The sequence below is a fragment of the Somniosus microcephalus genome, chromosome 12, assembly GCF_052327205.1.
Source record: "Somniosus microcephalus isolate GS21.2 chromosome 12, FLI_Smic_1.0, whole genome shotgun sequence".
Taxonomy (NCBI): Eukaryota; Metazoa; Chordata; class Chondrichthyes; order Squaliformes; family Somniosidae; genus Somniosus; species Somniosus microcephalus.
In genome coordinates this window covers 170,473,096-170,489,970 of record NC_140998.1, presented here as the reverse complement: position 1 = coordinate 170,489,970, position 16,875 = coordinate 170,473,096, and the positions used below count along the sequence as shown (strand labels likewise).

Sequence of the window (16,875 nt, the reverse complement as noted above, 5' to 3'; positions counted from 1 at the left end):
ATAATAATCTGCCTTCCTGTTTTTACCACCAAAGTGGATAACCTCGCATTTATCCAGATTATAGTGCATCTGCCCAATCACCCAACCTGTCCAAATCATACTGGAGTTTCTCTGCATCCTCCTCACAGCACACACGCCCACCCAGCTTTGTGTCGTCTGCAAACTTGGAGATATTACATCTAGTTCCCTCGTCTAGATCATATATATATATAGTGAATAACTGCGGTGCCCCACTAGTCACTGCCTGCCACTCGGAAAAAGACCCGCTTATTCCGCCTCTTTGCTTCCTGTCTGCCAACCAGCTCTCTATCCAAGTCAGTACCTTACCCCCAATCCCATGTGCTTTAACTTTGCGCGCTAATCTCTTATGCGGGACCTTATCGAAAGCCTTCTGAAAGTCCAAATACACCACATCCACTGGTTCTCCCTTATCTATTCTGCCAGTTACATCCTCAAAAAATTCCAGTAGATTAGTCAAGCATGATTTACCTTTTGTAAATCCATGTTGACTTTATCCAATCCTGTTACTGTTTTCCAAGTGCTCTGCTATTACATCTTTTATAATGGACTCTAGCATTTTCCTCACTACCGATGTCAGGCTTACCGGTCTATAATTCCTCGTTTTCTCTCTACCACCTTTTTTAAATAGTGGGGTTACATTAGCTACCCTCCAATCCATGGGAACTGTTCCAGAGTCTATAGAATTTTGGAAGATGACCAGCAATGCATCTACTATTTCTAGGGCCACTTCTTTAAGTACCCTAGGATGTAGATTATCAGGCCCTGGGGATTTATCGGCCTTCAATCCCATCAATTTCCCTAACACCATTTCCCTACAAATACTGATTCCATTCAGTTCCTCCCTCTCATTAGAACCTATGTTCCTCGACATCTCTGGGAGGTTATTTGTGTCCTCCTTTGTGAAGACAGAACCAAAGTATGTATTTAATTGGTGTGTGGCGGTACCACCGGTTGTACCTTACATAAAGACACATAATTCCCTTTAACTTACCTTACCGTATGTTTAACTTACCTTTTGGGGCCGTTGCCCTTTTAACTTGCCTGTTGGGGCCATTGCCCCTTTATGACGCACCCTAGCGCGCTGACGTCACGTCACGTACGACGTGACGTGCGTGCGGAGGCTGCCGGCCCGACTCGGCCTTCCAGGACGGCTGCCGGCACAGCCCAGCCAGCGTCTTCGGCCTCAACGGCCAGCCGACGGGAGCGACGCGATCTTCCACTCCCGCGGCAAGCACCGGCACAGCCCGGCCTCGCGACCTTGGCCTCAACGGCCAGCGACGCAACGACGCGCATCACGTGACACCCTAAGCGCAGGAAACGCGAACACTGTGATGACGTCACAACACGAACGCGATGATGTCATCACGCTCCTCACAGGACTGCGAACTCAGTCCTCGTGGAGTTCCCGCTGGGACAAGACCTATACCACGGTGCTCCTACAGTCAGCCATCTTACCTGCCATCTTACCTGATGTAATTAGTCTGTTCCTGTAAATAAACAACTTGTTAATAGTTCGTCGAAGTCAAACTCTCTTATTTAGTGGTGATCTACACGAACCGCTACATTGGTGACCCAATGACGTGAGTACGGGAGCTCATCAATTCCAACGCTACAATTGGTGAACCCATATCCATGAACAAATGTCACGGTAGCAACGCGTGCCTGAACCTCGTCTTCCCTCAAGACGACCAACGCACAACCGACGAACAACCACGGAACAGCAACCGCCTAACATCGATTCCACCAAAAGCGACCCCGTCTTTGTGTACGTATTCGCAACGGAAGCGCAGCTTGGAGGTGAGCCCGTTTTTCACGAATGACCTCACAGAGGTAGAGCACGACCAACGGCAACCGTCGTCCACCAGCGCTACAATTGGTGGGTTTGTGAACGTCTTTCACAAACGAAGCACGCTATGGAAGCATCAGCCGTTCCGCTGTCGCTACCGCAATCCAGGGAGCCACGGTCTCCCTCGTGCTTTATGAAGGTAGAAGCCCTGTTCGCCGAGAACATCGATGCGGCACAGGCCACGCACGTGCTCACGGTCTCCGTATTCGACTCTTCTACCGCCACACGGATCGTCCGCCTCTACGTCCAAAGCAACAGCAAGTATACATCTCTCCAAGCGCGGGGTACAGCATGTTCGGGCTCACAAGATTGGAGCGCGCCCCGCAAGGATACCACGAGGACTCACCCCCGCGAAACACGAGGACGCACTCCTTGCGCACGAGGACCCATCCCTCGCGAACCACGACGACCCATCCCTCATGTGAAACAACGACCCCTTCTCCGCCGACGACGCACCAGCCCTTCAGCCTGCTGGTTGTGTTACCTACTACACGATTCGGCGTGAACCCTCCCGGCTGTTTTCTCCTAAATCTACAACTGTTACAAGTGTTGACGCCCTCCAGGCAGAGTTAACCCCTCCTGAAAGCAACAACAACCTGGACCGTTGCCGCCCTTTCTCCAGTTTTTCCTTTAACAAACGCAAACGTCTACTGACGCTGCACACATCGAGGACGGGTCCAACGGGCATCCTGCGGCCGCGATCAGCCACGTGAAAGTTGCTGGCCTCACCGATCACTGATCAACGCAGCAACTCTTCACCCTCCATTGTGTTATCGTCGTAGCACTATGGCACGCACCATTCCGTGTGTTCCAGCCTCCCGAAGGTTTCACTCACCTGTCGGCGAGTTCACCGACCTCACCTGTCAAGTCCTTCTGGATCGCTCGTTTGGCGTTCCTGCAGAGTTCGTCGGAACAAGGACTTGTTTCAACATCAACGGAGACATCGCCCGCGTCCGCCCAACCTGCCCGTCACTCTGACAAGGCCTGCTGTTTCGTACGTCTCCACGGTCCTTCGCCTGACGGATACGTTTTATTCGCCACGACGCACGTAAGGATCTGCTCACGAGCAGCATCTTCATACCTCGCCTATCAAGTCGAGACAGCACGACCGCCGTGACCACCAGCACGTCAGACCATCTCATCCTTGGACTTTCGTTAAAGCGAATTCTGGGGGGCCCATGTGGCGGTACCACCGGTTGTACCTTACATAAAGACACATAATTCCCTTTAACTTACCTTACTGTATGTTTAACTTACCTTTTGGGGCCGTTGCCCTTTTAATTTACCTGTTGGGGCCATTGCCCCTTTAAGATGCGCCCTAGCGCGCTGACGTCACGTCACGTACGGCGTGACGTGCGTGCGGAGGCTGCCGGCCCGACTCGGCCTTCCAGGACGGCTGCCGGCACAGCCCGGCCAGCGTCTTCGGCCTCAACGGCCAGCCGACAGGAGCGACGCGATCTTCCGCTCCCGCGGCAAGCACCGGCACAGCCCGGCCTCGCGACCTCGGCCTCAATGGCCAGCGACGCAACGACGCGCATCATGTGACGCCCTTAGCGCGGGAAACGCGAACACCGTGATGACGTCACAACACAAACGTGATGACGTCATCACGCTCCTCACAGGACTGCGAACTCAGTCCTCGTGGAGCCCCCGCTGGGACAAGACCTATACCACGGTGCTCCTACAGTCAGCCATCTTACCTGATGTAATTAGTCTGTTCCTGTAAATAAACAACTTGTTAATAGTTCGTCGAAGTCAAACTCTCTTATTTAGTGGCGATCTACACGGACCGCTACAGGTGTGCCATTTCTTTGTTACCCATTATAAATTCCCCTGATTCTGACTGCAAGGGACCTACGCTTGACTTCACCAATCTTTTTCTCTTCACATATCTATAGAAGCTTTTACAGTCAGTTTTTATGTTCCCTGCCAGCTTACGCTCATACTCTATTTTCCCCCTCTTAATTAATCGCTTTGTCCTCCTTTGCTGAATCCTAAACTGCTCCCAATCCTCAGGTTTGCAAATACAGAACAAATTCTGTAGTTCATCCATTCGATCTTTAAATGTTTGCCATTGCCTATCCACCGTCAACCCTTTAAGTAATGTTCCCCAATCCATCCTAGCCAACTCGCGCCTCATACCATCGTAGTTTCCTTTATTTAAATTCAGGACCCTAGTCTCTGAGTCAACTACTTCACTCTCCATCTTAATGAAGAATTCTATCATATTATACTCCTCCCCAAGGGGCCTCACACAACAAGATTGCTAATTAATCCTCTCTCATTACATAATACCCAGTCTAAGATGGCCTGATCTCTAGTTGGTTCCTCGACATATTGGTCCAGGAAACCATCCCATATACACTCTAGGAATTCCTCTTCCACAGTATTGTTACTAATTTGGTTAGCTCAATCGATATGTAGATTAAAGTCACCCATGATATCTGCAGTGCACGCGTCTCTAATTTCCCATTTAATGCCATCCCCAACCTCAGCATTACTGTTTGGGGGTCTGTATACAATTCCCACTAATGTTTTCTGCCCCTTGGTATTTCTCAGCTCTATCCATACAGATTCCACATCATCAGAGCTAATATCCTTCCTTACTATTGTGTTAATCTCCTCTTTAACCAGCAATGCTACCCCACCTCCTTTTCCTTTTTGCCTGTCTTTCCTGAATATTGAATACCCCTGTATGTTGAATTCCCAGCCTTGGTCACCCTGGAGCCATGTCTCCGTAATCCCAATTATATCATATCCGTTTACATCTATTTGCGCAGCTAATTCATCCACCTTATTACGAATGCTCCTCGCATTAAGACACAAAGTCTTCAGGCTTGTTTTTTTAACACTCTTAGATTCTTTTAGAATTATTATTTACTGTGGCCATGTTTGATTTACACCCTTGATTTCTCTGACTGCCACTTTTGCTTTTCTCCTTCCTGTCTTTTGCTTCTATTCTTGCTTCCCTTTCCTCTGTCTCCCTGCACAGGTTCCCAACCCCCTGCCATTTTAGTATAAACCCACCCCAACAGCACTAGCAAACTGGGTCCAGCAGCAGCACCTGCCTGACATCAGCCCAAGTCTCCAGCGGGGTCAGCCTAACAGAGGAATGAGCCCTACCTTCTGCTTCTGCAGCAGGCTCTGTGCTGTGTCCAGAGACTTGCCATAGTTGCTTGACGTGGCACTTGGCATGCGCTCAGCGATCCACTTCAATTCCAGGTCACTGTAGTGGTAGAACTCGTACAGAGCCACTGTCGCTTCCAGAACTTTCCTTCTCTGTTCCAAGGGGGTCTGGAGAGATTTAAACCTGTGAGGGGAGGAGAGACGGAATAGTCATTGAACTTTGAAATAATTGATTTTTTGACCCAGGACGCAGACCCATTCTATGTTGGAACAGAATCCACGTCCACTGTTCAAAACCAATGGCATTTAGTTTAACAATGGAATCGGAATTTCAGACAGGAGTCGGATATCTAGGTCCCTTGCTTTTTGTGGTATATGTCAATGATCTAGACTTGAATATAGGGGGTTTGATTAAGAAGTTTGCAGATGATACTAAAATCGGCTGTGTGGTTGATACTGAAGAAGGAAGCTGTAGACTGCAGGGAGATATCAAGAAATTGGTCAGGTGGGCAGAACAGTGGCAAATGCAATTCAATCCGGAGAAGTGTGAGGTAATGCATTTGGGGGAGGGCTAACAATGAAAGGGAATACACATTAAATGGTAGGACACTGAGTAGTGTAGAGGAACAAAGGGACCTTGGAGTGCATGTCCACAGATCCCTGAAGGTAGCAGGCCAGGTAGATAAGGTGGTTAAGAAGGCATACGGAATGCTTGCCTTTATTAGCCGTGGCATAGAATACAAGAGCAGGGGGGTTATGCTTCAACTGTATAAAACACTAATTAGGCCTCAGCTAGAGTACTGCGTGCAGTTCTGGTCACCACATTACAGGAAAGATGTGATTGCACTGGAGAGGGTACAGAGGAGATTTACAAGGATGTTGCCGGGAGTAGAGAATCTTAGCTATGAGGAAAGACTGGATAGGCTGGGTCTGTTTTCCTTGGAACAGAGGAGGCTGAGGGGAGACCTTATTGAGGTGTATAACATTATGAGGGGCTTAGATAAAGTGGATAGAGAGGACCTATTTCCCTTAGCAGAGGGATCAAAAACCAGGGGGCACAGATTTAAAGTAACTGGGGGAAGGTTTAGAGGAGATTTGAGGGGAAATGTCTTCACCCAGAGGGTTGTGGGGGTCTGGAACTCACTGCCTGAAAGAGTGGTAGAGACAGGAACACTAACCACATTTACAAAATACTTGGATGTGCAGTTGGGATCCTCTAACCTGCAGGGCTATGGACCAAGAGCTGGGAAGTGGGATTAGGCTGGATAGCTCTTTGTTGACCGGCGCGGACACAATGGGCCGAAATGGCCTCCTACCGTGCTGTAACTTTCTATGATTCTATGATATCAAGCTGGGAAATGAATTTGTCCATTAGTGACTGGAGGTGTTGTTGATGGGAAGCCCATGATGGGGTGCAGGGAGTGATTTCCCAAAGTTGCACCTTCCAGACATTGGCTGGTCATCACAAGAGCCTTTAAGGGGAAGTGCGCATCTGCCGGCCGTCAGCAATTGCTCCCCCAGTTCTCTACTCTACTCTACCAACCCCCAAGTACAAGCGCCAGTCCCCCATTCCCCTCCCCCCAGTCGAAGCACCTATCCCCCTTTCCCCTCCCCCCGTCCAAGCACCAATCTCCCATTCCCCTCCACTACATCCCGTCCAAACACCAATCCCCCATTCCCCTCCACTCCCCAGTCCAAGCACCAATCCCCGATTCACCTCCCCACCCCCAGTCCAAGCACCAATCCCCCATTCCACCCCACCCCCAGTCGAAGCACCAATCCCCCATTCCCCTCCACTCCCCCCAGTCCAAGCACCAATCCCCCATTCCCCTCCACTCCCCCCAGTCCAAGCACCAATCCCCCATTCCCCTCCACTCCCCAGTCCAAGCACCAATCCCCCATTCCCCCCCAACCCACAGTCCAAGCACCAATCCCCCATTCCCCCCCCACCCCCAGTCCAAGCACCAATCCCCCATTCCCCTCCACTCCCCCAGTCCAAGCACCAATCCCCCATTCCCCCCCATTCCCCCCACCCCCAGTCCAAGCACCAATCCCCCATTCCCCTCCACTCCCCCCAGTCCAAGCACCAATCCCCCATTCCCCTCCACTCCCCAGTCCAAGCACCAATCCTCCATTCCCCTCCTCCCCCCAGTCCAAGCGCCAATCCCCCATTCCCCTCCCACAGTCCAAGCACCAATCCCCCATTCCCCTCCCATCCCCCCAGTCCAAGCACCAATCCCCCATTCCCCTCCACTCCCCCAGTCCAAGCACCAATCCCCCATTCCCCTCCCCCAGTCCAAGCACCAATCCCCCATTCCCCTCCCCTCCCCCCAGTCCAAGCACCAATCCCCCATTCCCCTCCACTCCCCCCAGTCCAAGCACCAATCCCCCATTCCCCTCCACTCCCCCCAGTCCAAGCACCAATCCCCCATTCCCCTCCACTCCCCCCAGTCCAAGCACCAATCCCCCATTCCCCTCCCCCAGTCCAAGCACCAATCCCCCATTCCCCTCCCCTCCCCCCAGTCCAAGCACCAATCCCCCATTCCCCTCCCCCAGTCCAAGCACCAATCCCCCATTCCCCTCCCCTCCCCCCAGCCCAAGCACCAATCCCCCATTCCCCTCCCCCAGTCCAAGCATCAATCCCCCATTCCCCTCCCATCCCCCCAGTCCAAGCACCAATCCCCCATTCCCCTCCACTCCCCAGTCCAAGCACCAGTCTCTCATTTCCCTCCCTCCCCCCAGTCCAAGCACCAATCCCCCATCCCCCTCCCCCCAGTCCAAGCACCAATCCCCCATTCCCCTCCCCCAGTCCAAGCACCAATCCCCCATTCCCCTCCCCACCCCCAGTCCAAGCACCAATCCCCCATTCCCCTCCCCCAGTCCAAGCACCAATCCCCCATTCCCCTCCCCCAGTCCAAGCACCAATCCCCCATTCCCTTCCCATTCCCCCAGTCCAAGCACCAATCCCCCATTCCCCTCCCCCAGTCCAAGCACCAATCCCCCATTCCCTTCCCATTCCCCCAGTCCAAGCACCAATCCCCCATTCCCTTCCCATTCCCCCAGTCCAAGCACCAATCCCCCATTCCCCTCCCCCAGTCCAAGCACCAATCCCCCATTCCCTTCCCATTCCCCCAGTCCAAGCACCAATCCCCCATTCCCCTCCCCTCCTCCCCTTCGTCCAAGCACCAATCCCCCATTCCTCTCCCCTCAGGCCAAGCACCAATCCCCCATTCCCCTCCCCTCCCCCCTCACCACGGCCAGGCCAAGCACCAATCCCCCATTCCCCTCCACTCCCCCCAGTCCAAGCACCAATCCCCCATTCCCCTCCACTCCCCCCAGTCCAAGCACCAATCCCCCATTACCCTCCCCTCCTCCAGTCCAAGCACCAATCCCCCATCCCTCTCCCCCCAGGCCAAGCACCAAGCCCCCATTCTCGTCCCCTCCCCCCTCACCCCGGCCAGGCCAAGCACCAATCCCCCATTCCCCTCCTCCAGTCCAAGCACCAATCCCCCATTCCCCTCTCCCCAGTCCAAGCACCAATCCCCCATTCCCCTCCCCCCAGTCCAAGCACCAATCCCCCATTCCCCTCCCCCCAGTCCAAGCACCAATCCCCCATTCCCCTCTCCCCAGTCCAAGCACCAATCCCCCATTCCCCTCCACTCCCCAGTCCAAGCACCAGTCTCTCATTTCCTTCCCTCCCCCCAGTCCAAGCACCAATCCCCCATTCCCCTCCCCCCAGTCCAAGCACCAATCCCCCATTCCCCTCTCCCCAGTCCAAGCACCAATCCCCCATTCCCCTCCTCCAGTCCAAGCATCAATCCCCCATTCCCCTCCCATCCCCCCAGTCCAAGCACCAATCCCCCATTCCCCTCCACTCCCCAGTCCAAGCACCAGTCTCTCATTTCCCTCCCTCCCCCCAGTCCAAGCACCAATCCCCCATCCCCCTCCCCCCAGTCCAAGCACCAATCCCCCATTCCCCTCCCCCAGTCCAAGCACCAATCCCCCATTCCCCTCCCCACCCCCAGTCCAAGCACCAATCCCCCATTCCCCTCCCCCAGTCCAAGCACCAATCCCCCATTCCCCCAGTCCAAGCACCAATCCCCCATTCCCCTCCCCCAGTCCAAGCACCAATCCCCCATTCCCTTCCCATTCCCCCAGTCCAAGCACCAATCCCCCATTCCCCTCCCCCAGTCCAAGCACCAATCCCCCATTCCCCTCCCATTCCCCCAGTCCAAGCACCAATCCCCCATTCCCTTCCCATTCCCCCAGTCCAAGCACCAATCCCCCATTCCCCTCCCCCAGTCCAAGCACCAATCCCCCATTCCCTTCCCATTCCCCCAGTCCAAGCACCAATCCCCCATTCCCTTCCCATTCCCCCAGTCCAAGCACCAATCCCCCATTCCCCTCCCCCAGTCCAAGCACCAATCCCCCATTCCCTTCCCATTCCCCCAGTCCAAGCACCAATCCCCCATTCCCCTCCCCTCCTCCCCTCCGTCCAAGCACCAATCCCCCATTCCTCTCCCCTCAGGCCAAGCACCAATCCCCCATTCCCCTCCCTTCCCCCCTCACCCCGGCCAGGCCAAGCACCAATCCCCCATTCCCCTCCACTCCCCCCAGTCCAAGCACCAATCCCCCATTCCCCTCCACTCCCCCCAGTCCAAGCACCAATCCCCCATTACCCTCCCCTCCTCCAGTCCAAGCACCAATCCCCCATCCCTCTCCCCCCAGGCCAAGCACCAAGCCCCCATTCTCGTCCCCTCCCCCCTCACCCCGGCCAGGCCAAGCACCAATCCCCCATTCCCCTCCTCCAGTCCAAGCACCAATCCCCCATTCCCCTCTCCCCAGTCCAAGCACCAATCCCCCATTCCCCTCCCCCCAGTCCAAGCACCAATCCCCCATTCCCCTCCCCCCAGTCCAAGCACCAATCCCCCATTCCCCTCTCCCCAGTCCAAGCACCAATCCCCCATTCCCCTCCACTCCCCAGTCCAAGCACCAGTCTCTCATTTCCCTCCCTCCCCCCAGTCCAAGCACCAATCCCCCATTCCCCTCCCCCCAGTCCAAGCACCAATCCCCCATTCCCCTCTCCCCAGTCCAAGCACCAATCCCCCATTCCCCTCCTCCAGTCCAAGCACCAATCCCCCATTCCCCTCCCCCCAGTCCAAGCACCAATCCCCCATTCCCCTCCACTCCCCAGTCCAAGCACCAGTCTCTCATTTCCCTCCCTCCCCCCAGTCCAAGCAGCAATCCCCCATTCCCCTCCCCACCCCCAGTCCAAGCACCAATCCCCCATTCCCCTCCCCCCAGTCCAAGCACCAATCCCCCATTCCCCTCCACTCCCCAGTCCAAGCACCAGTCTCTCATTTCCCTCCCTCCCCCCAGTCCAAGCAGCAATCCCCCATTCCCCTCCCCACCCCCAGTCCAAGCACCAATCCCCCATCCCCCTCCCCCCAGTCCAAGCACCAATCCCCCATTCCCCTCCCCTCCTCCCCTCCCCTCCGCCCTCACCCCGGCCAGGCCAAGCACCAGTCTCACCATTTCAAATGCTTCTGAGTCTGTTCCAGTATCCTCTGTGAGTCAAAGTGGTCTGTCGCCACCTTCCTGGCGCGGTTTACAATGCTGTTCATTTTCTCTGCGAGTTCGCGCATGTCGCCCTCCAGCCACTTGTGTTCCTTCAGCAGAAGTCTGCTGAACCGCAGGTCATGACCCGTGTCATTGTTTTGGAGCATCTTCTCAATCCGTTCCAGCTTTGCTTTGGCATCCTAGAAGAATAGACAGAGAGTGCATCAGGAAATACAATCACAGTCAAAACCTGTATCATAAGAAATAGTGTCAGACAGACCCTGCACTGCAGTATGCAGCACAATCAATCTCCCACAAGACACAGAATGGGTTTTGTTCATTGTAGCTGGTTTACAAGATACTTTAAATTCATGGCTCCTCTTCCACTGTATCACCAAAGCGATCTAACCTCACTGCACAATTTAAGGTGTTGAATTTTCACTCTGGCCAGGGAAACAGTAGGAGCCGTGCAGTCTGGGGTGGTGTCAGCCTGAAACAGGCACATTCCACAGAGTCCTAACTTCTGGGTCAAGGCTCATTGATATGGGGAGCAAGCTCCCAAGTTGATTTGAGCCCATTGCTAGGAACTTGCACAGTTGGTGTAATGGATGAGGCTTGCTGCGCAGGACAGCTTGGCTCAGTGGGTAGCACTCTCATCTCTGAGCCAGAAGGTCGTGGGTTCAACTCCCACTCCAGAGATTTGAGCACATAATCCAGGCAGACAATCCCAGTGTAGTATTGAGGGAGAGCTGCACTGTCGGAGGGGCAGTGCTGAGGGAGAGCTGCACTGTCGGGAGGGCAGTACTGAGGGAGCACTGCACTATTGGAGTGGCAGTACTGAGGGAGCACTGCACTGTTGGAGTGGCATTACTGAGGAAGCACTGCACTGTTGGAGTGGCATTACTGAGGAAGCACTGCACTGTTGGAGTGGCATTACTGAGAAAGCACTGCACTGTTGGAGTGGCAGTACTGAGGGAGCACTGCACTGTTGGAGTGGCAGTACTGAGGGAGCACTGCACTGTTGGAGTGGCAGTACTGAGGGAGCACTGCACTGTTGGAGTGGCAGTACTGAGGGAGCACTGCACTGTTGGAGTGGCAGTACTGAGGGAGCACTGCACTGTTGGAGTGGCAGTACTGAGGGAGCACTGCACTGTTGGAGTGGCAGTACTGAGGGAGCACTGCACTGTTGGAGTGGCAGTACTGAGGGAGTGCTGTAACTGTTATAGGGGCCGTCTTTCAGATGAGATGTTAAACCGAGGCCCCGTCTCCCCTCTCAGGTGGATGTAAAAGCTCCCACGGCCCTATTCAAAGAACAGCAGGGGAGTTCTACCGTGGTCCCGGCCAATATTTATCCCTCAACCAAGAACACTAAAAAAAAGTTATCTGGTACCATTCAAAAGTACGTCATTGGAAAGCGCTTTGGGATATCCTGAGGTCGTGAAAATACACACTCTGACTTTCCATACACACCACGGCCACATATACAGCTATGTAAGTAATGGAATGAATGTGACACAAGCAACATTCTAAAAACATATAAAAGCAGATTGTAAGAGCTTCTACAAATATGTAAAAAGGAAGAGTAGCAAAAGTAAACGTTGGTCCCTTAGAGGCTGAGACAGGAGAAATTATTATGGGGAATAAGGAAATGGCAGAAACATTAACCAAATATTTTGTATCTATCTTCACAGTAGAAGACACAAAAAGAATACCAAAAATGGTGGGGAACCAAGGGTCTAATGAGGGTGAGAAACTTAATGTAATTAATATAAGTAGAGAAAATGTATTAGAGAAACTAATGGGACTAAAAGCCGACAAATCCCCTGGACCTGGCGGCCTACATCCTAGGGTTCTAAAAGAAGTGGCTGAAGAGATAGTGAATGCATTGGTTTTGATCTTTCAAAATTTCCTAGATTCTAGAATGGTCCCAGCGGATTGGAAGGTAGCAAATGTAACACTGCTATTTAATAAAGGAGGGAGAGAGAAAACAGGGAACTACAGGCCAGTTAGCCTGACATCAGTCGTCGGGAAAATGCTGGAATCTATTGTTAAGGACGTGGTTTCAGGACACTTAGAAAATCATAACATGATTAGGCAGAGTCAACATGGTTTTATGGAAGGGAAATCGTGTTTGACAAATTTATTAGAGTTTTTTGAGGATGTAACTGGCAGGGTAGATAAAGGGGAACTAGTGGATGTAATATATTTGGATTTCCAAAAGGCATTCGATAAGGTGCCACATAAAAGGTTATTACACAAGATTAGGGCTCATGGGGTTGGGGGTAAAATAGTAGCATGGATAGAGGATTGGTTAATGGACAGAAAACAGAGAGTAGGGATAAACAGATCTTTTTCAGGTTGGCAGGCTATAACTAGTGGGGTGCCACAAGGATCAGTGTTGGGGCCTCAGCTATTTACAATCTATATTAATGACCTAGATGAAGGGGTCGAGTGTAATGTATCCAAGTTTGCTGATGATACAAAGCTAGGTGGGACAGTAAGCTGTGAGGAGAACACAGAGTCTGCAAAGGGATATAGATAGACTAAGTGAGTGGGCAGTAAGGTGGCAGATGGAGTATAATGTAGGGAAATGTAAGGTTATTCATTTTGGTAGGAAGAATAGAAAAACAGAATATTTTTTAAATGGTGAGAAACTTTTAAATGTTGGTGTTCAGAGAGATTTGGGTGTCCTCATGCAAGAAACACAGAAAGCTAGCATGCAGGTACAGCAAGCAATAAGGAAGGCAAATGGCATGTTGGCCTTTATTGCAAGGGGGTTGGAGTACAAGAGTAAGAAAGTCTTGCTACAATTGTACAGGCCTTGGTGAGACCACACCTGGAGTACTGTGCACAGTTTTGGGCTCCTTATCTAAGGAACGATATACTTGCCTTGGAGGCGGTGCAACGAAGGTTCACTAGATTGATTCCTGGGATGAGAGGGCTGTCCTATGATGAGAGATTGTGTAGAATGGGCCGATACTCTCTGGAGTTTAGAAGAATGAGAGGTGATCTCATTGAAATATACAAGATTCTGAAGGGGGTCGACAGGGTAGATGCTGAGAGGTTGTTTCCCCTGGCTGGAGTGTCTAGAACTAGGGGGTATAGTCTCAGGATAACTTGTAGGCCATTTAAGACTGAGATGAGGAGGAATTTCTTCACTCAGAGGGTTGTGAATCTTTGGAATTCTCTGCCTCAGAGGGCTGTGGATGCTGCGTCTTTGAGTATATTCAAGGCTGAGATAGAAAGTTTTTTGGACTCTAAGGGAATCAAGGGATATGGAGATCGGGCAGGAAAGTGGAGTTGAGGTCGATGATCAGCCATGATCTTATTGAATGGTGGAGCAGGCTCGAGGGGCCGTATGGCCTACTCCTGCTCTTATTTCTTATGTTCTTATGTTCTAACACTGCTCTTCTGTTTCTATAGGTATCTCATATGGACCAACCGAAAGGAAGACAATTCCTCACTCGTCATAAACCCCAGCACAGGTACATTCACCCCGGGAGACAGTGCCCAATACTGGCCATGGGTACAGTACCCGTGACCCCACATTAAACACTCCCACTCACACTGTCTGAAAGGATAGGTGCCCACCTGCAGTAGCTCCATGAGCTGCTCTTGTTGTCCGGCTTGCCTCATTTTCTCCCCACGCTCCATCATCTTATGGCGGAGCTCCGTCCACTTCTCCCTTAACACCACAAGTCGGGATTTGATGTCGTCCTTGGCATAATGGTTCTCCTGGATGAGATTATTTCCTGTCTAATGGTGAAAACACAAACCATGGCTGAGATACTAACATACGCAGTACACACGCGTCACTAAATATTTCAATCACTGTCATACAAAACAATTTTACAACAACTCTCTGAGTGAAAAAGTTTCTCCTCACCCCCTCTCAATCTTTTGCCAATGATTTTAAATCCATGACCTCTGGTTATTGACCCACTCACCTGAGGGAATAGTTTTCTCTATCTACTCGATCAAAACCTCGCATCATCTTGAAAAACTCCATTAGGTCACCTCTTAACCTTCTCTGTTTTCCAACCTCTCCTCATAACTGAAGTCCCTCATCCCTGATCCTGGTAAACCTGCTCTGTACCCTTTCTAAGGCCTTTCCATCTGTCCTGAAGTGTAGTTCCCAGAATTGTCCACAATACACCAGCTGTGGTCTAATCAGTGATTTTTTAAAGTTCTAACATGTTCTCTTTGCTTTTATATTCTATGGGGGGAATTTTAATCCCCCAAAACGGCTGTGTTTGGATCGAGTGGGATGTTTAAATGTTAAAAATCCCGAACCCGAACCAACCCACCTCGAACCTGCCCACTTCCAGTTTTAATGGAGGAGGGACAGGAGGTAGGCAACCAACCCGCTCTCAGGAGATGGCTCGCTCATTTAAATATTTTAATTAGGCTGTGTGCCTCACGTTTTTTTCTTCATTTTAGGTTAACCCTGGCCAGCTGGCTGGCTGGGCGAGCTTCCCGGACCACGGGAAACCCGGCAGCTAAAGGGAGGCAAGGACTACTGGGATCCCCCTGGTCTTTCCAATCTCCACCATGCCCAACCCTTACCCCGCCCCCCCCACTCCCAGTCTCCAACTTCCCTCGCGCTCCACCGGCCTTTCTGATTCCTTGCTCCCTCCTCTCCGCTCCCCGGCTGAGGCCTCCAATCCCTCCTTCCTTCCTCTCCGCTCCCCGGCTCCAGCCTGGTGCTGAAGGCCTACCTGCCCGAGAGGCTGCCGCCGGGAAACGGAGGCAAAAAATGTTAATCAGGTCCTTCCGTTAAACTCGGCAGGACCTGAGGAAAACCCATTCTTCCGTGTTCCCCGGTAGCAAAACAGTCCCCCCGCTCCCTCTCCGCGTAAACATCAGGGCCTATACTTCTATTTAAAAACCCTAGTAACCCATATGCTCTTTTAACCACCTTATCAACTTGCCCTGCCACCTTTAAGGATTTGTTTATATGGACACCAAGGTCTCTCTGTTCATCTACACTTATAAAAATCGTGCCATTTATAGTATACTGTTTTCCATATTAGTCCTCCCAAAGTGCATCACTTCACAGTTGTCCACATTGAACTCCATCTGCCTTCCTTCTGTCCATTTCACCATCCTGCCCATGTCGACCTGAAGTCATCACCATCTACTACTTTACCAAGTTTCGTATCATTTGCAAACTTTATAATGCTGCTCCCTACACCCGAGTCTAGGTCGTTTATAAAAATTGAAAAGAGTAATGGACCAAAAACTGACCCTTGGGGAACACCACTGCAAACCTCCTCCCAGTCTGAAAAACATTCATCCACCACCACCACCCTCTGCTTCCTGCTACTGAGCCAATTTCATATCCATACCACCACTTTCCCTTTAATTCCATGGGCTTCCATCTTCTTAATAAGCTTCCTGTGTGGCACTTTCTCAGATGCCTTCCGAAAGTCCATATTATACAATATCGACTGCACTACCGTGACCAACCTTCTCAGAACATAAGAACATAAGAATTAGGGGCAAGAGTAGGCCATACGACCCCTCAAGCCTGCTCTGCCATTCAATAAGATCATGGCTGATCTTCGCCCTCAACTCCACTTTCCCGCCCGATCTCCATATCCCTTTATTCCCCACGAGTCCAAAAATCTATCTATCTCACCCTTGAATATACACAATGATTCAGCATCAACAGCCCTTTGGGGTAGAGAATTCCAAAGATTCACAACCCTCTGAGTGAAGAAATTCCTCCTCATCTCAGTCTTAAATGGCCGACCCCTTATTCTGAGACTATGCCCCCGAGTTCTAGACTCTCCAGCCAGGGGAAACAACCTTTTAGCATCTATCCTGTCAATCCCCCTCAGAATCATATATGTTTCAATGAGATCACCTCTCATTCTTCTAAACTCCAGAGAGTACAGGCCCAATCTATTCAATCTCTCCTGACAACCCTCTCATCCCAGGAATCAATCTCGTGAACTTTTGTTGCACAGCCTCTAAGGCAAGTATCTCCTTTCTCAGATAAGAAGACCAAAAACTGTGTACAGTACTCCAGGTGTGGTCTCACCAAAGCCCTGTACAATTGTAGTAAGACTTCCTTACTCTTATACTCCAACCCCCTTGCAATAAAAGCCAACATGCCATTTGCCTTCATAATTGCTTGCTGTACCTGCATGCTAACTCTCTGTGTTTCCTGTATGAGGACACCTAAATCTCTCTGATCACCAACATTTAATAGTTTCCCACCGGTTAAAAAATATTCCGTTTTTCTATTCTTCTTACCAAAGTGAATAACCTCACATTTCCCCACATCTGCCACCTTCTTGTCCACTCACTTAGCCTGT

The 16,875-nt window shown here is 51.4% G+C and overlaps 1 protein-coding gene across 1 annotated transcript in view; it reads right to left on the bottom strand.

The window, feature by feature from the left end:
• Nucleotides 1-16,875, bottom strand: part of sptbn5 (spectrin, beta, non-erythrocytic 5) — a 781,023-nt gene that overhangs the window by 546,022 nt on the left and 218,126 nt on the right. Inside the window, 3 exon segments of the mRNA XM_086003837.1 lie at nucleotides 4,991-5,177; nucleotides 10,526-10,752; nucleotides 14,144-14,308. Of these exon segments, the coding sequence (XP_085859963.1) occupies nucleotides 4,991-5,177; nucleotides 10,526-10,752; nucleotides 14,144-14,308 (579 nt within the window).